The 25,354-nt window shown below is 37.3% G+C and overlaps 2 protein-coding genes across 2 annotated transcripts in view; one reads left to right on the forward strand and one right to left on the reverse strand.

The window, feature by feature from the left end:
• The window catches only part of ITFG1 (integrin alpha FG-GAP repeat containing 1), a 324,431-nt gene that overhangs the window by 132,119 nt on the left and 166,958 nt on the right, over window positions 1–25,354 (forward strand). The window lies entirely within an intron of this gene.
• On the reverse strand, window positions 2,274–23,969 carry LOC131818678 (ferritin light chain). The gene is made up of 2 exons (XM_059153316.1): window positions 23,900–23,969; window positions 2,274–2,839 (listed from the first exon to the last, which is right to left on the reverse strand). Exons 1-2 carry the CDS (start codon window positions 23,967–23,969, stop codon window positions 2,445–2,447), a joined length of 465 nt encoding a protein of 154 aa, XP_059009299.1. The 3' UTR covers window positions 2,274–2,444.

Consider the following 25,354-nt stretch of genomic DNA (forward strand, 5'->3'; position numbering starts at 1 on the left):
ATATTTCTCATGGGCCACTTCCTGATAACCTTCTAGTCTTGCTGAAATATCGCCCTATTCAGGAGACCTTCCCTGATCACTGTATGTAAATTCTGCCCCTCCCCCCAGCACACCTATCTCCTTTCCTTCTTTATTTTTCTTCATGGCATTTATCACTATCTGACATACTGTGCATTTTACTCATGTACTGTCACTAGAATATACTCCATATATGGTATGTTTTATTTACTGCTCATTTCAGGCCTGGAGCAGTGCCAGTCACATTGTAAATACTCAATGAACAATTTTGAATGAATAATTCAATTAAATGAAAATACATTCTAGTTTATTTACTAATTGGTTTGTAAGAATTGAGCCCAAATTTAGGATATGTCTTAAGTATCTTTAACCATAATCCTACTAAACCAGAATGTCTAGGTGTCATTTTTATCTAACATTACTTTTGCTCATTTTGATTAAAGTTAAGTCCTTCAACTAAAAAGTGTTCTGAATCTCTAAAATAGATGGGTACTGATTTCAGGAGACCTCCTGGGTCCTTATAAATTTTTGTTCTTAGTCCTCATATTTATGTTTTTCTAATTCCTGAATTCTGACAATGTGTATTATCTATAGTATATATTATTTAACATTGAAACAAACTGAAGTATTTGCATAGCTTCTCAATATATTTTGGGTCCTTCTAATGCCATTTTATTCTGACATGATCAAAGCAAAAGCAACCAATTTAAACAGTTTTCTCTCTAACCTGCTGAACCTTTGTTTCCCTCCTCTTGACCTGCCCCTATCCCACCAAAGACAATACTATTATAAATTTTTTGTAAAACCAAAATCATTTGTATATTTACACATTGCCATGTGGAACATAAGGTGATTAGAGGCTCCTAGAATATTCTAAGTCCAGTTTGTTCCATTCCATGTCACTGTGGCAATTGCACTGCAGTGGTTGCCATAGCAAAAGTGATTACTCTCCGAGTTTCTACTTTCTAGCAAAGACTGAGGCATCTATCTTGGTGAGTCACGGATGCCAGATGTGATTCAGATAAAATATTTTGAATGCTTTTTGATTGGAAATGGCAATTTATATACAAATTATAAAATTGCTGCTTCAGAGTCCTGATTTTATACATACTCAGCATTTAAAGCAGCATTAAAGCTGTATTCATTTAAGATACACAGCATGAGAAAAAACTAGGACCTGAAATCCCTAAAGCCTTTATGTATAGGTTTGTACATATATTAAATTCTTGCCTTTCTAGGTAGAGGGTTTTTTTTAGTAAAGCTGTACCTCTGATGACATTCTGTATTCTCAAAACTACACTGTTCTTTTATTTTTTTTTTAATGATGCAAGGTATTAGAATGTATAATTGACCCTTTGGATACTGAATTTAAAGTACTTAAGAATTCTTTAAAATAATTATTTTTACATTATTACATTGCTACTTTGTAATTTAATGTGTGGTATTTTTACTACATTAATATAACCCACAACTTAATTGGGGCACTTGTTTTTCTAAGCCTGCCCAGTTAGTAGAATGAATCTGTGATAATGGAGCAACCCACATAACTACCCTATGATGTTCACCAGGCATTTCTCTCTTCCTTACTTGATTGCCACAGTACCAGGAAAGTGATTGTTGAAGGATCTTGCCTGTTCCTAGGCCTTCTAGATAGATCAGCCTAGGAAAAAGGAAAGACAGTGAAATTCATTCCTCTTTGGTGTATTACACTAGAGGAGAATTCCCTGCTATCAGTCAGAGCAATAAAGAAGCATTGAATAAATTTTGAAGGTCCCAGTGCCACCCCTTTTTTAAATGTCCTATTCCATTTTTAAACAACTTGGACTCTCATTTCAACCCCATTTTCTTCCATCTGCAATACTGCCTTTTCATTCTGTATAAATTCCCATCCATTAATATCAAAAGCAAAGATGTACTACTTAGATGTAGATAGGTACACAGACAGCTCTTCTGTGATTGATTAACCCTCACGGAATAAAGAGTTGACTTACGGATTGGACAGGTGGATTGGTAGTTAGGTAGATGGTGGATGGGTAGTGGATGGGTGGATGAAAGTGCCGTTTGCTACTTATCCTTTGTCCAGAGCAATCCATGCCCATAGCAGCTCACAAGACAATACCATTTTCCTATTCTGTTCCACAATAGTAAGTCAGTTCTTTTCATTCCCTATTACACACAGAGATGAATGGACATTATCTGTACTTAACCTTTCCGTACCTATCATCATATTACCTCACAAAAATAATGTATTCTTTTTTTTTTTTTTTTTTTTTTTTTTGCTGCAAAAAGCTTTATTGTTTCCATTTGGTCCAGGGCTTGGGAGAGGGCTCCAGGGTGGTTACAAAGCTGCCTCTGGCTGCAGGGAGAGGGTGAGGCACGGATGTCAGCGAGGCCCCCTCAAAGGATGCTGCTGGTCTCCGGAGCTCCTAGTCATGCTTGAGGGTGAGCCTCTCGAAGAGATACTCGCCCAGCCCAGCCTGGGGGCCGGCCAGCCTGCGGAGGTTCGTCAGGTGGTCGCCCATCTGCTTGATGAGCTTCACCTCCTCGTCCAGGAAGTGGTTCTCCAGGAAGTCACAGAGATGGGGGTCTGTGCGGGCAGAACCCAGGGCGTGCAGATCCAGAAGAGCCTGGTTCAGGCTCTTCTCCAGAACCAGGGCAACTTCCATGGCGTCCAGGGTTTTCCCCCACTCATCTTGGGACGGCTTCTGGACGTCCTGGAAGAGGGCGCGGCCGCCGCGCTGGTTTTGCATCTTCAAGAGACGCTCGGCACCCTCGCGCTTCTCCTCAGCCAACTCGCGGAAGAAGTCAAAAATAATGTATTCTTAATTTACTCATAAGAAAGTTTCATGTTTCTTTACTCGGCAACATTTAAGGATGTAAGAATTTAGTATTTTCCAAATGTTTGTTTACTTCTTTTTTCTTAATACTCAACAGTACTTATTATTTAGCAGGAACTCCTTTACATTTATCTCAGTCCTCCCAAATCTCCCTGAGGTGAGCAGTATTATTTATCCTCATGAGACAGATGTAGTAACAGGGGTTCAGAGAAGTTAAGAAACTTATCCAAGGGCACAGAGATAGTAAGTGGCAGAGCTGGGACATGATCCTTGGCTCTGTCTCATAAGTTGTGTTCTTTTTTTGAGAGAGAGCAGGAGTGAGGGGTGTGGAAAGGGCAAAGGGAGAAGGAGACAGAGAAAATCTTAAGTAGACTTCATGCCCAACACAGAGCCCAACACAGGGCTTGGCCTAGGGTTCCATCTCATGACCCTGAGATCATGACCTGAGCCAAAATCAGGTTAAGCCAAAATCAGGTTAAGCCAACACTTAACCAATTGACCCACTTGGGCACCCCTCACAAGCTGTGTTCTTAAACACTATGCGCCACTTCTCTTGAATTACTTATTAAAAATATGTGTCCATACTTGTTGACGGCCATCAACTATGACCTCCTAGTATGTATGCACTGTTTCAGTTTTATAAAATTGTGCAGTATGTTAATGGTGAACTTTTCTTTATCTGACCACTTTCCCAAGTAATTATCCATCTCAAAAATACGATTATGTATATCAGTAATTATATAACATATAATCCTTATGAATTTCAGAAAAAAACACAAGGATTAGTGATTTTGATTTTAAAACTCAATATGTTAATATCTCAACACAGCTTTTCAGATATCTCTATCAAGTATGATAAATTTCTACTTATTATTAGTGTAAAGCCATTTCACCATTAATTTTCTGAGTACTAGTGGGAGGTCTTTTTTTTTTTATAGTTGTATTTTTTTTAATTTATTTTTTATTTTCAGCCTAACAGTATTCATTATTTTTGCACCACACCCAGTGCTCCATGCAATCTGTACCCTCTATAATACCCACCACCTGATACCCCGACCTCCTACCCCCCGCCCCTTCATTTCCTAGAAATAAGCTCCTTGCTCTCCCTTTGATTTTGATTGTTCCCCTTACTACAGTTGTTTTTGGTTTTCAGCCACATATCCATATTATTTAGTCAGTGTTTGAAATTGTGACTCACTTCTAAATTGTGACTCATCCTTTGAGAACAAGATTTCTCTAAACTTATTCAAACGCATTCTTATATAAATTCTTTATGTTCTCTCCTAGTTCATATTTTTTAAGTCAAGAATTTTTTACTTCATGTTATACAAATGATTTCTTTTCTCCTCTCCTTTAATTTAGTAGTCTCTATTTGAAACGTTTGCTTATACCTGTCGTGTATTAAGAATGCCCATTAAGTTTACATCTCATAAATTCTTTTCAAAATAAGCTGCCATTTTAAAAATTTAATTCATTATTTATTTATTTATTTATTTATTTATTTTAATTAATTATTTTCATAGTTGCAGATCCCCATTAGAGAGAGTATGCTGCTTTTGTTTTTATTGAAGTATAATTAACATACCTTGTTATATTAGGTTCAGGTATACAACATAGATTCAAAAATTGTATACATTATTGAAAGCTCACCATAAGTGTAGTTACCATCTGTCATTGTACATTATTATAATATTATTGAATATATTCCCTGTGCTGTACTTTTCATCTCTGATTTATTTACATTAGAACTGGGAATTTGTACCTCTTAATCCCCTTTATCCTTTTCACTGTCCTCCCACCCACCTCCCCTCTGGCAACCAATTTATTCTCCCCCCACCATACTCTGTACACACACACACACACACACACACACACACACATACATACATATTTGGGGTTTTTTAAGAGTCTACAGACCACCCAGGTCCTCCTCTTCTCTATATTAAAAAGTTCGGGTTTTTCTTTTGGTTTGTTCATTTAAATTCCACATATAACTGAAGTCCTACAGTATTTGTCTTTCTCTGTCTGACATACTTGACTTAGCATAATACCTTCTAGGTCCATCTATACACAAATGGCAAGATCTCATTCTTTTTTATAGATGAATAACATTGCTTTGTGTGTGTAGGTATACCAGATCTCTTCATCTGTACATCTATCATGTACACCTGAGTTGCTTTTATATCTGCTATTGTAATAATACTGTAATAAACACAAGGGTGTATTTATCTTTTTGAATTAGTGTTTTTGTTTTCTTTGGGTAGATAACCAGTAGTGGAATTAATGGATCATATAGTATTTCTATTTTTAATTTTTTGAGGAACCCCCATACTGTTTTCCACATGGTTACACCAATTTATATTACCACTAGTAGTACAGAGGTTCCTTTTTCTCCACATCCTTGCCAATACTTGCTATTTCTTGTTTTTTTAATACTAGCCTTTCTGACTGGTGTAAGGTGATGCCTCTTTGTTGTTTTGATTTACCTGATAGTGATATTGAGTATTTTTTCATGTATCTATTGGCCATCTGGGTATCTTCTTTGGGAAAATGTCCATTCAGATCCTCGCCCATTTTTAATTAGATGATTTATTTATTTGGTGTTGAGTTGTGTAAGTTATTTCTATATTTTGGATATTAATCTCCTACTGGATTTATCATTTGCAAATATCTTCTCCCATTCAGTTGGTTACTCTTTGTTTTATTGATGGTTTCTGTTGTTGTGCAAAGCTTTTTATTTTGGTATAGTCCCAATAGTTTATGTTTGCCTTTGTTTACTTACCTGTGGAGACATATCCATAAATATGTAGCTAAGGCCAATGTCCAAGGGATTACTGCTTGTGTTTTCTTTTAGGAGATTTATAGTTTGAAGTTTCACATTTAGGTCTTTAATCCAGTTTGAGTTTATTCTTTTTGTATGTATATGTTGCAAAGAGGTGGTCCAGTTTCACTTAGTTTTATGTAGCTATCAGATATTTCCAATACCATTTATTGAAAAGACTGTCTTTTTTCCATTATATACTCTTGCCTCCTTTGTCATAGATTAATTGGCCATGTAGCTATGGGTTCATTTCTGGATTCTCTATCCTGTTCCATTGATTTCTGTCTATTTATGTACCATTACCGTACTATTTTGATTTCTATAGCTTTCTAGTGTGTCCTGAAATCTGAGATTTCCAATTTTGTTGTTCTTCAGCTTTGTTATTCTTTCTCAAGATTGCTTTGGCTATTGGGGGGTCTTTAGTGGTTCCATACATATTTTAGGATTGTTTGTTCTCATTCTGTGAAAAATGTTGTTTGTATTTTGATAGGAATAGCATTGAATTTTAAGTTGCTTTAGGTAGTATTGTCATTTTAATGATACTAATTTTTCCAGTCCATGAGTATGGAATATCTTTCCATTTGTTTCTGTCATCTTCAGTTTCTTTCATCAGTGTCTTACACTTTTCACAGTATAGGTCGTTCCCTTCCTTGGTTAACTTTGTTACTAGATACTTTATTCTTTTGGTGCGTTTGTAAATGGGATTGATTTCTTAATTATTTTTGCTACTTCATTACTAGTGTATAAAATGTAACATAGTTCTGTATTTTAATTCTTATTCCACAACTTTGCTGACTTGATTTATCAGTTCTGATAGTTTTTTGGTGGAATCTTTAGGGTTTTTCATATGTAATATAATGTCATTTGCAAATAGTGACATTTTTCTTCTTCCTTACCAATTTGGATGCCTTTTATATCTTGTCTGATTGTTTTAGCTAGGACTTCCAGTACTGTGTTGACTTACAGTACTGAGAGTGCACATCCCTATCTTCCTAATCTTAGAGAAAAAGTTTTCCATTTTTTTACCATTGAGTAATGATGTTAGCTGTGGGGTTTTCATGTATGGCCTTTACGTTGTTGAGAGTGTTTACCATGAATGAATTTTATATTTTGTCACATGCATTTTATGCATCTATTGAGTTAATCATATGGTTTTTATTTTTGCTCTTGTTAATGTAATATATCACATTGAATTATTTGCAAATATTGAACTACTCTTGCATCCCTGGAATAAATCCCACTTGATTGTGGTGAATGATTTTCTTTTAATGTATTGCTGAATTCAGTTGCTAATATTTTCATTAGGATTTTTGTATCTATGTTCATCAGAGATACTGGCCTATACTTTTCTTCCTTTCTAGCGTCTTTGTCTGGTTTTGGTAATAGGGTAATGTTGGATTCATAATTTTCCTTCCTTTACTATTTTTTGGAATAGTTTGAGAAAAAGAGGTATAATTTTCTTTAAATGTATGGTAAATTCACCTGGACTTTTGTTTGATGGTAGTTTTGTGTTAGTGATTCAATTTCATTACTAGTAATTCGTCTGTTACATTTTCTATTTCTTCTTAGTTGTCCAAATTATTGGCATATAATTTTTCATAATATTCTTTTATAATTATTTGTATTTCTATAGTGTTGGGGGTTTTTTCCTTCTCCTTCATTTCTTGTTTTATTTCTTCGAGTCCTCTCTTTTTTTTCTTGATGAGACTGATTAAAGGTTTATCAACTTTTTCTCTTCAAAGAGCCATCTCTTGGTTTCCTTGATCTTTTCTATTGCTTTCTTAGTCTCTATTTCATTTATTTCTGCTCTATTCTTTATTATTTCTTTCCTTCTACTAGCTTTGTCTTCATTTGTTCTTTTTCTAGCTCCTTAGATATAAGGTTAGATAGTTTATTTGAGATTTTTCTTGTCTCTTGAGGTAATCCTATATTGGCCTATATTGGCTATAAACATCCCTCTTACAACAACTTTTTCTGAGTCCAAAAGACTTTGGACCATTGTATTTTTAATTTCATTTGTCTCTAGGTACTTTTTTATTTCCTCTTTGATTTTATCTTTGACCCGTTCACTGTTTAATGTTATTTAACCTCCATGTGTTTGTGTTTTTTCTACATTTTTTCTTATGATTGATTTCTAGTTCAATACTGTCGTGGTCAGAAAAGATGCATCATATTACTTCATTCTTAAATTTACTGAAACTTGTTTTGTGGTCTAATATGATCTATCCTGGAGAATGTTCCATGTGCACTTTAAAAAATGAGTATTGTGATGGTTTGTGATGGTTTTGGATGGAGTGTTCTATTTATATACCTGTTAGATCCATCTAGCCTAATGTGTCATTCAAAGCCACTGTTTCCTTGTTGATTTTCTGTCTGTCTGGATGATCTATCCATTGATGTATATGGAGTGTTAGAATTCCCTATTATTATTGCATTGCTGTCATTTTCTCCCTTTAGCTCAATTAGTTTTTGCTTTATGTCTTTAGGTGCTCCGGTTTTGGGTACATAAGCCTTATAATGTTCTGTCTTCTTGTTGGATTGTTCCCTTTATCATTACGTAATGCCCTTTGTCTCTTGCTACTGTCTTTGTTTTAAAGTCTGTTTTGTCTGATATAATGTTGTTGCCCTGGCTCTTTTTATTTTTTTTTTTCTTAATTCCATTTGTGTGGAATATCTTTTTCTGTCCCTTTTCTCAGTTTCTATGTATCTTTAGGATTGAAGTGGGTCTACTGTAGGCAATACAAGCTGCAAGTTTAAAACAATGGTATATTTTATGATAAAATGGCAGCAGCGGAGGACAGGAATATAGTACATTGTAAGTAAGACACTTTGAAATTAAGCACAAACCTATTAAAAGTGATCGAAGACTTATAAAATAAAATTTGTATTTTATCTTAAATCTATTACAGATAACTTATAGCAGTATTATTTTGCAATTAAAGATTTGTCTTGGGCTTTAGATTTACACAGATCTAGATTCAAATTTTAGTTCTTGGTAAGTTATTCAAACTCTATAACCAACTATTTACTCATTATAATATGGAATTAAAACTAAATTTGTAAGAATCATAAAATAAAATGATATTTTAGTTGCTTTAATGCCTTGCACATGATTCATACTGACTAAATGTGAGCTGCAATAATAATGATATTTTAGACTATTTACTTACAGTTTAATATCCTTTTTATTCAATATGTTCTCCAGAAGATTCAAGAGAGGAATTCTTAGTACAAAATCATTCTTTAAAGCCTTTCTCTTTTCTCCCCTGCTGCTCCTAGAATATCTACCTAAGGTTTTACTTACTATTCACTGCCCCATGTTTCTCAGACCACCAAAAGGACATAGATCTTACTTCCTTCATATTTCTTTAAACTATCCTTTTAAGCAGATACATTTTTTTAAACTCATCTCTCTCCTAGCTTACTGAAAGATAGTAATCTTTCATAGAGAAGATAGAGATCTTCCAACTCTTTTCTTGTTGCTCTCCGAACCATTCTCCATCCTGTAGTGCTACTTCTACAAAAAATAAATCTGAAATCGTTATATAAATAAAATAATTTTTATTTATTTGTTTGTTTATGAGAGAAAGAGAGAAAATGCACAAACAGGGAGTGAGGGGTTAGAGGAAGAGGGAGAAAGAGAATCTCAAACAAGTTCCACACTGGGCCTGGAGCCGGACATAGGGCTTGATATCACAACCCTGAGACCATGACTTGAGCCAAAAATCAAGAGTCAGATGTTTAACTGGTTGATCCTCCCAGGTGTTCCAAAATGAATAAATTTTATAAAATAGAATAAATAAAAGTAAAGTCCTTAAACAGCTCCATGTGCCCTTAGAGTAAGGTCCAGTCTTCATTGTAGCACACCAGGCTCTTTTAGGTCTAATTTCTCTTTCCTTAACTACAGGAAGACTTTACTGACACACTGATCTATTTACAGTTCCCCACCTATATCATACTCCTTTTCCTATTTCATTTCCAAGCCTTTGTATGTGGGCTTTCCTTTGCCTGGAATCCCCTTCCTCCTCTTTTACCTTCCTAATCCCTACTCCCTTTTCAGGTCCTAATAATTATTCTCAACAAACCAGTTACCATACCTGACACATAATAGCCTCTCTAAAAGTGTTTGTTGGATTGATAAGGTGATGATATCAGATGGAGTTTCAAGTTAGAGTGACTTCCCCAGGAATATTTTTGGAGACAGAAAATAACTTTCATATTTATATTTCAGTGTCTAAATAGTGGTTGCCACACAGTAAGCACGTAGTAAATGTTTAATGAATATTTCCTTTGAGAGGAGTCTGCTTAAATTATTTTAAATTCTTTTTTTTTTTTTTTTTTTTTTTTTTAATTTGTCAGAGAGAGAGGGAGAGAGAGCGAGCACAGGCGGACAGAATGGCAGACAGAGGCAGAGGGAGAAGCAGGCTCCCTGCCAAGCAAGGAGCCCGATGTGGGACTCGATCCCAGGACGCTGGGATCATGACCTGAGCCGAAGGCAGTGGCTTAACCCACTGAGCCACCCAGGCGTCCCAATTATTTTAAATTCTTAACAATTTGTGGTTTAACCTGCATCCATGAAAGTCTTCCATTTTAATTATAAGTGTAGAGTTTAGGGAGTTTTAGTAAAGCGTGATACAGTTGTGCATGACCACAATCCCAGTTTTAGAACTTACATTGACCCACAAGGTTTCCTCATGCCCATAGGTAGTCTGCACTGATACCCCCTACCCCAGACAACCGCTAATCTACTTTTATTTTAATTGGTGGTTAAATATGACTTACAGGGGTGCCTGGGTGCTCAGTGGGTTAAGACTCTGCCTTCTGCTCAGGTCATGATCCCGGGGTGCTGAGATTGAGCCCCACATTGTGCTCTCTGCTCAATGGGGTGCATGCTTCCTCCTCTCTCTCTACCTGCCTCTCTGCCTATTTATGATCTCTGTCTGTCAAATAAATAAATTAAATCTTTAAAAAAATATATGACTTACAATTTTTTTTTATTCTGTCTGCTGCATTTTCATTTTGGTGATGGATTCCTTTGCTATACAGAAGCTTCTTAATTTGATGTAGTCCCACTTGCTTATTTCTGCTTTTGTTGCCTATTATTGTTGTTATTATTATTTATTGTTGGTGTATAGAAAAACAGCCAGTTTTTCTGAGTTGATCTTGTGCCCTCAGCTTCCTTAAATTCATTCATTGTCATATACGGTAGTTTTCTTGTGGATCCTTTTGGGTTTTCTCCATATAGTTTCATATCTGGAAATAGAGATAGTTGTATTTCCTCCTTTTGAATTTGAATACCATTAATTTCTTTCCTTATCTAATTGCTCTGGCTAGAAGTTCCAGTACAATGTTGAATGCCAGTGGTGAAAGTAGGCATTTTTGTCTTATTCCTGAACTTCGGGGAAAAGTTTTTACCATTGAATATGTTGTTAGCTCTGGGTTTTCTTAAATGCCCTTTATCAAGTTAAGAAAGTTCCCTTATATTCAGATTTTTTAGAAAGTTTATCAAGAGTGTTGGATTTTGTAAGACGACTTTCCTGTGTCACATGAGATGATCATGTGTGTCTTCATTCTTTGTTTTATCACTATGATGTGTTGCCTTAACTGATTTTCTTATGTTGTGTTACCCTTCATTCCTAGCATAAATCCCACTTACTCATGGTGTGTAATCATCTTAATATGCTTTTGGATTTGGTTATTGGTATTTTGTTGAGGAATTCTGCAACACTAATCGTAAGGAATAATGATCTGTAACATTCTTTTGATGTCTTTATCTGACTTTGATACCAGAGTACTTCTGGCCTCATACAGTGAACTTGAAAGTGTTCCCTCTCCTTTTATTGTTATGAAGAGTTTCGAGAATTTGGTGTTAATTCTGTAAATATTAGTAAAATTCACCAAAGAAGCTAGCTGCTTTGATTTTTTTTTTTACTTGAAAAGTTTTTCATTAATAATTCAGTCTTTGCTTATTATAGGTTTGATGAGATTTTCTCTCTGCTCTTGAGTCAGTTTAGGTAATTTGTGCATTTCTCAGAATTTGTTCATCTAGATTATCAGATTTTGTTCAAACTGTTCTCTTATATTGCTTTTTCTCTGAAGACAGAGCAGTGTACTCACTTTCATATCTGATTTTATTTTAAAAAAAAGGGATTAATAATTAGGAAAATATGTGACTTAAACACCAGTGTTATGAGGGCTCTTTATACCTCTTATTAAGTAGATTATTTTACTTTTAATAATGCCAAGGACATAATTAGATTACTATAGAATTCATTGTTTAGTTCACTTTGCTTATGAACCTAGCAACTCTATAAGTTTGATTTCCTATTTCTCCTTTGAAAAGGATGGATAATAAAGATTTTAATCTCGAAAATTAGTATCTTGTGAGGGTAGGTATTACCACTGTTACCAGTGTTTATTTCATCTTTGCTCATCCTTCTGAAAAGAGGCTCACAGTCAGCCAATGAAACAAAACTCAGTCAGAACCAGAACAAGCCAGCACTGTTTGAGACATTCCATGTAGAAGAATCTTTTATTAATATGATAAGGTGGGAAAATGAACTTCTTAAAGATAGGGAGCCAAGATGTGAGAGCTTGATGTTCTAATAACTTCTTCAGTATTTATAAAGATGCATATTTGGTTTAAAGCTGTCATAAATAAAATATGGTGCTCAATGGAAATTATAACTACTCCATAGTTGTGAAGGGAATTAAAGATGTTTATCTTCTGAGAAAAGTGCTAATTAGCTCATTGATTATACAACCAAATGACTAAAATCCTCTAAAATACGTTTTCCATGAAAATTTTAACCTGACTAAAGTATATTTTCCAAAAGAATATTTTATATTAGTCCATATATTTCTGAAATTTATTCTTTATTAATACTTCTAAACTACCCATGTCTAATTAAAATATTGCCAGTTATAAAAGGATCTCAAATATGAATTTCCCAAAGATACATTTTTCAGTGAAAGATGTGCCTAGGCAGAAGTTGCAAGTGGTTATTATCAGTGTTCATTTTAACCGGAGCCATCTTCAACCTTTTTTGGAGGTAAGACCCTCATTCATTCTCTCCAGAAGAAACAAAATAACCATAGTCCTTCCTTATTTTGGGGGGAGAGATGACTCTTGTTTTATGTAAAAGCAATAGTCTTTGACATTTTAGTATCAGCATGTTACCCCTTTGAGTGTTCATCATATGAACAATATCTACCATTTATTAAGCTTCTGTGTGCCAAGCATTTTGCAAAGGGCAGTGTCTAAGAATAGGGGCTTCAGAGTCAGTCTGCCTGGGTTTTATGTATTCAGGTTCTGCCTCTTACTAACTCACTCTTTATGGGCAAGTTACTTACTTAATCTTGACAACTTTTTTTCTTCTTCTGTTAAATGGAGGTAACAATATAGGAAAACCATGCAATAAGATTTGTTAGGAATATTAAAGGAAATAATATATGTGTAAAATTTATAACTCTTGAATATAGTAAACACTCAGTGAATGCTTACTAACATCATGATTATCATCATTTAATATTTACAAGGAACTGTTCAGGTAATGTGCACTTTATAGATAAAAAAAGGCAAAGAAATGGTAAGTAACTTGCCCGAAGTTGCACTGCTACCAAGTGATACCTAAGCTTTGAACCCAGGTCCCTGTGATACCTGAGCCTATGCTATGAAACTATACTGTGGCCTTTGTGAAAGTGGACTGTGGATGGCATTAGTTTTAAAGATTCTATCTATTTATTTATTTATTTATTTGGAAGAGAGCAAGAGCACAAGCAGGGAGAGCAGCATGCAGAAGAAGAGGGCAAAGCAGGCTTCCCACTGAGCAAGGAGCCCTAGGCAGGGTTTGAGCCCAAGACCCTAGGATCATGACCTGAGCCAAAGATAGACGCTTAAATGACTGAGCTATCCAGGCATCCCTGTCCATGGCATTTTATTTCAACATTTTTTTTCTGTAAAACCATACTGTGTAGAAAGCATCTTTTTTTTTCTAGATGTATTTAAATTCATTTTAGTTAATATATAGTGTATTACTACTTTCAGCAGTAGAATTTAGTGATTCATTAGTTGTGTATAACATCCAGTGCTCATTAGGTCAAGTGTCCTCCTTAATGCCCATCACCCAATTACCCCATCCCCTAACTAACCTCCCTCCATGAACCCTCAGTTTGTTCCCTGTATTTGGGAGTCTCTTATGGCTTGCCTCCCTCTCTGCCTTTATCTTATTTTATTTTTACCCCCTTCCCCTATGATCCTCTGTTTTTGTTTCTTAAATTCCACATATGAGTGAAATCATATAGAATTTGTCTTTCTCTGACTGATTTTAGTTAGCATAATGCACTCTAGTTTCATCCACATCCTTGTAAATAGCAAATTTCATTCTTTTTGATGTCTAAGTAATATTCCATTATATATAGCTACCACACCTTCTTTTTTTTTTTTTATACTTTTTTTATTTTTTATAAACATATATTTTTATCCCCAGGGGTACAGGTCTGTGAATCACCAGGTTTACACACTTCACAGCACTCACCAAATCACATGCCCTCCCCAATGTCCATAATCCCAACCCCTTCTCCCAATCCCCCTCCCCTCGGCAACCCTCAGTTTGTTTTGTGAGATTAAGAGTCACTTATGGTTTGTCTCCCTCCCAATCCCATCTTGTTTCATTTATTCTTCTTCTACCCACTTAAGCCTCCATGTTGCATCACCACTTCCTCATATCAGGGAGATCATATGATAGTTGTCTTTCTCTGCTTGACTTATTTCGCTAAGCATGATACGCTCTAGTTCCATCCATGTTGTTGCAAATGGCAAGATTTCATTTCTTTTGATGGCTGCATAGTATTCCATTGTGTATATATACCACATCTTCTTGATCCATTCATCTGTTGATGGACATCTAGGTTCTTTCCATAGTTTGGCTATTGTGGACATTGCTGCTATAAACATTCGGGTGCATGTGCTCCTTTGGATCACTAAATTTATATCTTTAGGGTAAATACCCAATAGTGCAATTGCTGGGTCATAGGGCAGTTCTATTTTCAACATTTTGAGGAACCTCCATGCTGTTTTCCAGAGTGGCTGCACCAGCTTGCATTCCCACCAACAGTGTAGGAGGGTTCCCCTTTCTCCGCATCCTCACCAGCATCTGTCATTTCCTGACTTGTTGATTTTAGCCATTCTGACTGGTGTGAGGTGATATCTCATTGTGGTTTTGATTTGTATTTCCCTGATGCCGAGTGATATGGAGCACTTTTTCATGTGTCTGTTCGCCATCTGGATGTCTTCTTTGCAGAAATGTCTGTTCATGTCCTCTGCCCATTTCTTGATTGGATTATTTGTTCTTTGGGTGTTGGGTTTGCTAAGTTCTTTATAGATTCTGGACACTAGTCCTTTATCTGATATGTCGTTTGCAAATATCTTCTCCCATTCTGTCAGTTGTCTTTTGATTTTGTTAACTGTTTCCTTTGCTGTGCAAAAGCTTTTGATCTTGATGAAATCCCAGTAGTTCATTTTTTCCCTTGCTTCCCTTGCCTTTTGCGTTGTTCCTAGGAAGATGTTGCTGCAGCAGAGGTCGAAGAGGTTGCTGCCCGTGTTCTCCTCAAGGATTTTGATGGATTCCTTTCGTACATTGAGGTCCTTCATCCATTTTGAGTCTATTTTTGTGTGTGGTGTAAGGAAATGGTCCAATTTCATTTTTCTGCATGTGGCTGTCCAATTTTCCCAGCACCATTTATTGAAGAGGCTGTCTTTTTTCCATTGGACATTCTTTCCTGCTTTGTCGAAGATTAGTTGACCATAGATTTGAGGGTCTATTTCTGGGCTCTCTATTCTGTTCCATTGATCTATGTGTCTGTTTTTGTGCCAGTACCATGCTGTCTTGATGATGACAGCTTTGTAATAGAGCCTGAAGTCCGGAATTGTGATGCCACCAACGTTGGCTTTCTTTTTCAATATCCCTTTGGCTATTCGAGGTCTTTTCTGGTTCCATATAAATTTTAGCATTATTTGTTCCATTTCTTTGAAAAAGATGGATGGTACTTTGATAGGAATTGCATTAAATGTGTAAATTGCTTTAGGTAGCATAGACATTTTCACAATATTTATTCTTCCAATCCAGGAGCATGGCACATTTTTCCATTTCTTTGTGTCTTCCTCAATTTCTTTCATGAGTACTTTATAGTTTTCTGAGTATAGATTCTGTGTCTCTTTGGTTAGGTTTATTCCTAGGTATCTTATGGTTTTGATGCAATTGTAAATGGGATTGACTCCTTAATATCTCTTTCTTCTGTCTTGCTGTTGGTATAGAGAAATGCAACTGATTTCTGTGCATTGATTTTATATCCTGACACTTTACTGAATTCCTCTATAAGTTCTAGCAGTTTTGGAGTGGAGTCTTTTGGGTTTTCCACATATAGTATCATATCATCTGCGAAGAGTGATAATTTGACTTCTTCTTTGCCGATTTGGATGCCTTTAATTTCCTTTTGTTGTCTGATTGCTGAGGCTAGGACCTCTAGTACGATGTTGAATAGCAGTGGTGATAATGGACATCCCTGCCGTGTTCCTGACCTTAGCGGAAAAGCTTTCAATTTTTCTCCATTGAGAATGATATTTGCGGTGGGTTTTTCATAGATGGCTTTGATGATATTGAGGTATGCGCCCTCTATCCCTACACTTTGAAGAGTTTTGATCAGGAAGGGATGTTGTACTTTGTCAAATGCTTTTTCAGCATCTATTGAGAGTATCATATGGTTCTTGTTCTTTCTTTTATTGATGTGTTGTATCACATTGACTGATTTGCGGATGTTGAACCAACCTTGCAGCCCTGGAATAAATCCCACTTGGTCGTGGTGAATAATCTTTTTAATGTACTGTTGAATCCTATTGGCTAGTATTTTGTTGAGTATTTTCGCATCTGTGTTCATCAAGGATATTGGTCTATAGCTCTCTTTTTTGGTGGGATCGTTGTCTGGTTTTGGGATCAAGGTGATGCTGGCCTCATAAAATGAGTTTGGAAGTTTTCCTTCCATTTCTATTTTTTGGAACAGTTTCAGGAGAATAGGAATTAGTTCTTCTTTAAATGTTTGGTAGAATTCCCCCGGAAAGCCGTCTGGCCCTGGGCTTTTGTTTGGAGATTTTTAATGACTGTTTCAATCTCCTTACTGGTTATGGGTCTGTTCAGGCTTTCTATTTCTTCCTGGTTCAGTTGTGGTAGTTTATATGTTTCTAGGAATGCATCCATTTCTTCCAGATTGTCAAATTTATTGCCGTAGAGTTGCTCATAGTATGTTCTTATAATAGTTTGTATTTCTTTGGTGTTAGTTGTGATCTCTCCTCTTTCATTCATGATTTTATTTATTTGGGTCCTTTCTTTTTTCTTTTTGATAAGTCGGGCCAGGGGTTTATCAATTTTATTAATTTTTTCAAAGAACCAGCTCCTAGTTTCGTTGATTTGTTCTATTGTTTTTTTGGTTTCTATTTCATTGATTTCTGCTCTGATCTTTATGATTTCTCTTCTCCTGCTGGGCTTAGGGTTTCTTTCTTGTTCTTTCTCCAGCTCCTTTAGGTGTAGGGTTAGGTTGTGTACCTGAGACCTTTCTTGTTTCTTGAGAAAGGCTTGTACCGCTATATATTTTCCTCTCAGGACTGCCTTTGTTGTGTCCCACAGATTTTGAACCATTGTATTTTCATTATCATTTGTTTCCATGATTTTTTTCAATTCTTCTTTAATTTCCTGGTTGACCCATTCATTCTTTAGAAGGATGCTGTTTAGTCTCCATGTATTTGGGTTCTTTCCAAACTTCCTTTTGTGGTTGAGTTCTAGCTTTAGAGCATTGTGGTCTGAAAATATGCAGGGAATGATCCCAATCTTTTGATACCGGTTGAGTCCTGATTTAGGACCGAGGATGTGATCTATTCTGGAGAATGTTCCATGTGCACTAGAGAAGAATGTGTATTCTGTTGCTTTGGGATGAAATATTCTGAATATATCTGTGATGTCCATCTGGTCCAGTGTGTCGTTTAAGGCCTTTATTTCCTTGCTGATCTTTTGCTTGGATGACCTGTCCTTTTCAGTGAGGGGAGTGTTAAAGTCCCCTACTATTATTGTAGTATTGTTTATGTGTTTCTTTGATTTTGTTATTAATTGGTTTATATAGTTGGCTGCTCCCACGTTGGGGGCATAGATATTTAAAATTGTTAGATCTTCTTGTTGGACAGACCCTTTGAGTATGATATAGTGTCCTTCCTCATCTCTTATTATCATCTTTGGCTTAAAATCTAATTGATCTGATATAAGGATTGCCACTCCTGCTTTCTTCTGATGTCCATTAGCATGGTAAATTCTTTTCCACCCCTCACTTTAAATCTGGAGGTGTCTTCGGGCTTAAAATGAGTTTCTTGGAGGCAACATATAGATGGGTATTTTTTTTATCCATTCTGATACCCTGTGTCTTTTGACAGGGGCATTTAGCCCATTCACAATAGGGTAACTATTGAGAGATATGAATTTAGTGCCATTGTATTGCCTGTAAGGTGACTGTTACTGTATATGGTCTCTGTTCCTTTCTGATCTACCACTTGTAGGCTCTCTCTTTGCTTAGAGGACCCCTTTCAATATTTCCTGTAGAGCTGGTTTGGTGTTTGCAAATTCTTTCAGTTTTTGTTTGTCCTGGAAGCTTTTAATCTCTCCTTCTATTTTCAATGATAGCCTAGCTGGATATAGTATTCTTGGCTGCATGTTTTTCTCGTTTAGTGCTCTGAAAATATCATGCCAGCTCTTTCTGGCCTGCCAGGTCTCTGTGGATAAGTCAGCTGCCAATCTAATATTTTTACCATTGTATGTTACAGACTTCTTTTCCCGGGCTGCTTTCAGGATTTTCTCTTTGTCACTGAGACTTGTAAATTTTACTATTAGGTGACGGGGTGTCGGCCTATTCTTATTGATTTTGAGGGGCGTTCTCTGAACCTCCTGAATTTTGATGCTCATTCCCTTTGCCATATTGGGGAAATTCTCCAATAATTCTTTCCAGTATACCTTCTGCTCCCCTCTCTCTTTCTTCTTCTTCTGGAATCCCAATTATTCTAATGTTGTTTCGTCTTATGGTGTCACTTATCTCTCGAATTCTCCCCTCGTGGTCCAGTAGCTGTTTGTCCCTCTTTTGCTCAGCTTCTTTATTTTCTGTCATTTGGTCTTCTATATCACTAATTCTTTCTTCTGCCTCATTTATCCTAGCAGTGAGAGCCTCCATTTTTGATTGCACCTCATTAATAGCTTTTTTGATTTCAACCTGGTTAGATTTTAGTTCTTTTATTTCTCCAGAAAGGGCTTTTATATCTCTCGAGAGGGTTTCTCTAATATCTTCCATGCCTTTTTCGAGCCCGGCTAGAACCTTGAGAATTGTCATTCTGAACTCTAGATCTGACATATTACCAATGTCTGTATTGATTAGGTCCCTAGCCTTCGGTACTGCCTTTTGTTCTTTTTTTTGTGTTGAATTTTTACGTCTTGTCATTTTGTCCAGATAAGAGTAAATGAAGGGGCAAGTAAAATACTAAAAGGGTGGCAACAACCCCAGGAAAATATGCTTTAGCCAAATTAGAAGAGATCCAAAATCGTGAGTGGGGAGAAAGGGGATAAAAAGAGGTTCAAAAAGGAAGAAAGAAAAAAAAAAGAAAAAAGAAAAGAATTTTTAAAAAAAGAAAACACCTAAGAAAAATGTAAAAAAGAAAAAATATATATATTAGATAAACTAGTAAAAAATCGTTAAAAAAGAAAAAGGTAACAGTTAAAAAAAATTAAAAAAAAAATAATTTAACCCGAAGGCGAGAATAAAAAAGAAAAAAAAAAATGAAAAAGAAAAAATTAAGTTAACTGCAAGACTAAAAAAAAAATCACAGGAAAAAAGCCATGAGTTCCGTGCTTGGCTTTCGCCTCCTCTGGAATTCTGCTGCTCTCCTTGGTATTGAAACCGCACTCCTTGGTAGGTGAACTTGGTCTCGGCTGGATTTCTTGTTGATCTTCTGGGGGAGGGGCCTGGTGTAGTGATTCTCAAGTGTCTTTGCCCCAGGCGGAATTACGCCGCCCTTACCCGGGGCCGGGGTGAGTAATCCGCTCGGGTTTGCTTTCAGGAGCTTTTGTTCCCTGAGCGCTTTCCGTAGAGTTCCGGAGGACGGGAATACAAATGGCGGCCTCCTGGTCTCCGGCCCGGAGCAGCCGAGAGCCCAGGGCCCCACTCCTCAGTGCGCCCTCAGAGAACAGCGCCCAGTTACTCCCGTCTGCCTGACCTCCGGCCGCGCTCCGAGCTCACCGAGCCTGCGACCGGTTCAAGGTAACACCGAGCTGCGAACTTACTGTCGGCTCTGTCTCTGTAGCCAGCTTTCCCGTTCCAATACCCGCAAGCTCTGCGACACTCAGACACCCCCGATCCTTCTGTGACCCTGCGGGACCTGAGGCCACGCTGACCCCGCGTGGGTTTCGCCCCGGTTTAGCCTCTGGAGCGATGTCCCTCAGCGGAACAGACTTTTAAAAGTCCTGATTTTGTGCACGGTTGCTCCGCTGCTTGCCGGGAGCCGGCCCCTCCCGCCGGGGTCTATCTTCCCGTCGCTTTGGATTCACTTCTCCGCCGGTCCTACCTTTCAGAAAGTGGTTGTTTTTCTGTTTCCAGAATTGCTGTTCTTCTTCTCTTCGATCTGCCGATGGATTTGCAGGTGTTTGCAATCTTTAGATAAGCTATCTAGCTGATCTCCAGCTAGCTGAAGCAGTCTCAGCTTGCTACTTCTCCGCCATCTGGACTCCTCCCCCGCTACCACACCTTCTATATTCATTTATCAGACCATGGATGTCTGAGCTCTTTCCATATTTTGGCCCTTGTGAACAATAGAATAGGTATTGGTTCTTCTTTAGGTATTTGGTAGAATTCCCCTGACAGGCCATCTTGCCCTGGACTCTTGTTTATCTGGAGACTTTTGATTACTTATTCACTTTCTTTGCTGGTTATGGGTCTGTTCAGGTTTTCTATTTCTTCCTGTTTCCTTTTCCGCAGTTTATATGTTTCTAGGAATTTATCCATTTCCTCCAGATTGCCCAATTTGTTGTCATATAATTGCTCATAATATTCTCTTATGATTGTATTTCTGTGGTGTTGGTTGTGATTTCACCTGTTTTATTAGTGATTGGTAAGTCTGGCTAAAGGTTTATCATTCTTTTAAATTCTTTCAATATACCAGCTTCTAGTTTCATTGGTCTATTCTCCTGGGGTTTCTGTTTTGTTTTGTTTTATTTTGTTTTTCTATACCATTGATTTCTGCTCTAGTCTTTATTATTTCCCTTCTTCTACTGGTTTTAGGCTTTCTTGGCTGTTCTTTTTCCAGGTCCTCTAGGTGTAAATTTGGAATATATATTTGCGACTTGTCTTGCTTCTTGAGGAAGGCCTGTATTGCTATATATTTCCTTCTTAGGACTGCCTTTGTTGCTTCTCAAAGATTTTGAATTGTTGTGTTTTCATTTTCACTTGCTTCCATATATTTTTAAAATTCTTTTAATTTCCTGGTTGACCCATTCAATCTTTGGTAGGATGGTGTTTAAGCTCTGTGTATTTGTGGTCTTTCTAAATTTTTTCTTGTGGTTGTCTTGAAGGTTCATAACATTTTGGTCTGAAAATATGCATGGTATGATCTTGATCTTTTTGTACAGGTTGAGTCCTGGTTTGTGCCCCAGTATGCAATTTATTCTGGTGAATGTTCCATGTGCATTCGAAAAAAAGTGTATTCTGCTGTTTTAGGATGGAATGCTCTGAATATATCTGTTAAATCCACCTTCTACTTATATGATCTGTCCTTTGCTGTGAGTGGGGTGTTAATGTCCCCTATTATTGTGTTGTATTATTATATTGTCATCAATGAGTTGCTTTAAGTTAGTTATTGATTGATGTATATGTTTGGCTACTCCCAAGTTAGAGGCATAAGAATTTACAAGTGTTGGATCTTTTTATGGGTAGACCCCTTTATCATGATATAGTATCCTCCTTCATCGCTTTTTGTAGTCTTTGGTTTAAAATCTGGTTTGTCTGATAAAAAATGTGGCTACTCCACATTTCTTTCTATGTCCATTAGCATGATAAGTGGTTCTCCATCCCCTGCCTTTCAATCTGGAGATGTCTTTGGGTATAAAATGAGTCTCTCATAAGGAGCATATAGATAAGTCTTGGTTTTTTATCCATTCTGATACCCTATGTCTTTTGATTGAAGCATTGAGTCCATTTACATTCAGAGTAATATTTTTTGCAGAGCTGGTTTAGTGGTCATGAACTCCTTTAGTTTTTGCTTGTCTGGAAACTCTTTATTTCTCCTGTTCTGAATGACAGCCTGATAGAGTATTCATGGCTGCATATTTTTCCCATATAGTATGTTGACTATATCATGACACTTTCTTCTAGCCTGCTGAGTTTCTGTGGACAGGTCTGCTGCTATGTGTCCACCCCTTGTAGGTTAAGGACCTTTTTGTCCCTAGCTCCTTTCAGAAGTCTCTCTTTATATTTGTATATTGCAAGTTTCATTATGATATGCCATAGTGTTGACCTGTTTTTGTTGATTTTTAGGGGAGTTCTCTCTGCCTCTTGGATTTTTATGTTCGTATCCTTCCCCAGATTTGGGAAGCTGCCAGCTGTAATTTGTTCAGATAAACTTTCTGCCCCTTTTTCTTGCTCTTCTCCTTCTGAAACTCCTATGATCTGAATATTATTTCACTTTATCAAATTGCTGAGTTCCCTGAGTCTATATTCATGATCTAATGGTTTTTCACTCCCTCTCTCTTCTTTTCATTATTTTCCAAAATTGTATCTTCTGTATCACCTGTTCTCTCCTCCAGTACTTCAGTCCTCCTTGTGATTATATCCAGTTTTGCATCTCAGTTATATCATTTTTATTTTAGCCTGTCTGGTTTTTAGGTCTTTTATATTTGCAGCAAGAGTCTCTCTGGTGTCTTCTATGCTTTTTTCAAGTCCAGCTAGTATTCTTAAAACCGTTGTTCTCAATCCTTGTTGAGGTATATGCTTATACCTGTTTTGTGCAAGTCCCTGGCTTTGATATCCTCTGAGCTTTCTTCTGGGGAGAATTCCTCTATAATTGTTATTTGGGCTAAATTTCTGTATCTTGTGTGTTATGGAAGCTTGTTATGTTTCCTGCACCTCAAAGTACTGCTATATTTAAAAGAAGATTTACATTGTCCAGGGCCTGGACATTCAGGAAATGTTTCTGATGCTATGCTCTGTGTACTCTGCTGTTGTGTTTTGGGTGCTCTTTCCCATAGGTCAGTCCTCTGCAGAGTTCCTCCTTGCTTGTAGTGAGGATTATTTGGACCTTTATGTAGGTGTTCTTTGATCTGTTTGTTAGAATAAACCTGGGTGGGGGGAGCCTGATCCAAAATAGAGAGTAAGGAAAAAGGAATAAAAAAACTAAAAAATCAAAAAACTGTAAGCCTGATTCCAAAGGTGGCGGGTGATAGGGGGTGGGAGAAAAGAAAAACAGAAGCCTGATAAAAAAAAAAAAGAGAGAGAGAGAGAGAGAGAGAAAAGTAAACAAAAAAGCATACTAACAAAATCCTATAAAGCCTAGTTCCATAGGAAAAAGAAAAAAGTATAAGGAAAAAAATTAAAACATAGCCTGGTCTTATTTTCACCGAACTGAAGAGATGTTTTGAAGCACTGATCAGTAAACTCTGTGCATGCAGCACGCTGCCTTTGCTGGTCTTCTGGGGCAGAGGCCTGCTGCAGGGAGAGTCTGCAGGGAGAGTCACTCCTGCCCCAGTAAAAATGCACTTGCCAAGCACACAAGGTATGGTGTTTGACTTAAGAGGTTCCCACCTCCACTGAGACTGCTATGCTGCTCTCTGATGTCCCACTTTGTTGGTGATAAGGTAAAATGGCACCCCACTCTCTCAACCCAGACAAGGACTCTCATCCCTGCCCCCCCCCCCAACCTGCCGCTGCTATTCAGGAAGTCCTCACAGAAAAGCAGGGCTGTCTAACACCACAAGTCTCCTGGGTTTTATCTTTGTCACAGCTGGGATTTAAAATTCCAAATCTTAAAGGAGCCAACACAGCACTGACCCACTTGCTCCTCAGGAATAAAGTTTTGCTGCACTGTGACTAGTGACCTTTGTCCCAAAAAACCCACCCCACGCCTGCTCAGTGCATGGAATCTATGGTGTGGTACCTGGAAAAGCAGTGTCCTGGTTATCCACCTGCTCTTTCGCACTTTGTGCCCTGCTGATGAAATGCCACATGTTGGCGCCCACAGGGTCTTTTGTACTTGAAGAAGCAATGTACTCTTTTCCTGTTGTATCCCAGGAAGGGGAACGATCTTGTCCAGTGCAACCCAAGAGATCCCTGCACAAGTTTTTGTGCACTCTTGGCCCAGAGCCCCCCTCCTCCCCAGGAGTGTGAACCAAACCTCTGGTGAAAGTCTCATACTTCCAAAACCTCAGAGACTGAACTCCACACACTCTTTGCAAAAATATACTGTAACACTCAGTTCTGCTGGCTCTCCAGTCTGTGGTCTGGAGAGGTTTTCTTCCTGTGTGAACCCAGTGCCACTCTCTCTCAATCTTTTTCTCTTTCTCTACCTTTCCTCTTCCCACTAAAAGAGTTCCCTCCCCTCTGCCACATCCAGTTTTTCTCTCCCCCATTTCACTTCCATGTACCTCCCACCTGGCAACATATCTCCCTCCAACTGTGGAGATCCTTCTTCCAATCCTGAGATCAATTTGCTGGGTGTTCCAAGTGATCTGACCTCAATGCAGCTGTGTTCAAGGGACAAGGAAAGCCTGGGGGTCCTCTTAATTCTCCACCATCTTACCTTCTATGGATTGCATTTTAGAATGTCAGGGAACCTAACCTTTTCATTTTACAGTTGAAAAAACTGAGTTGGCCAAGTACCTTAGTAACTAAACAATCTTAAAAGCAAAATCTTTCCCATTCTTAATCCACTGTCTTTTCTACTACACCCAAACATGTGTACGTATCCCAAGAATTCTCTGGGACAACTTTTGTCATATGCATTTTGATTCTGCTCTCTGACCAAATATAAAATACTTAATTATTAGCATTTATTTAAAGCTTTTTGAGTATAAATATCTTACTAAATAAACTAATTTACTTTTACTATCATTGTTTTCTTCCTTATTCTTTTTTTTTTTTTAAAGATTTTATTTATTTATCAGAGAGAGAGAGGGGGAGAGAGCGAGCACAGGCAGACAGAATGACAGGCAGAGGCAGAGGGAGAAGCAGGCTCCCCGCCGAGCAAGGAGCCTGATGTGGGACTCGATCCCAGCACGCTGGGATCATGACCTGAGCCGAACGCAGCTGCTTAACCAACTGAGTCACCCAGGCGTCCCTGCTTCCTTATTCTTATCAAAACAAGAGTTTGAATCATTTGCTGCCCTTTTTGCAAGTGTGGATTTTCATATTTAAATGTATTTTGTTCTTTTGAAGTAAAGGCCTTATTTTGGATGCAGAATTGTATTGACAGGAAAAGACTAGCAGCCACCTTTCCTTCCCCTATGCCACAAACATTAATAAATTTATAAAGCAAAAAATAGGATCTTGTTTCAGCTTCTTGTTTATTTTAGAATTCAGATTACAGGTTGACTTGGCTGATGATTTGTCTTGA

This window comes from Mustela lutreola, chromosome 16 (assembly GCF_030435805.1).
Source record: "Mustela lutreola isolate mMusLut2 chromosome 16, mMusLut2.pri, whole genome shotgun sequence".
Taxonomy (NCBI): Eukaryota; Metazoa; Chordata; class Mammalia; order Carnivora; family Mustelidae; genus Mustela; species Mustela lutreola.

Coding starts and splice junctions, on each gene's coding strand:
- LOC131818678 (XM_059153316.1), bottom strand. CDS start 23,969: ATGTGGCATTTCATCAGCAGGGCACAAAGTGCGAAAGAGCAGGTGGAT. Junction 2,840..23,899: donor CCAGGACACTGCTTTTCCAG/GTACCACACCAT, acceptor GAGTAAATTAAG/AATACATTATTTTTGACTTC.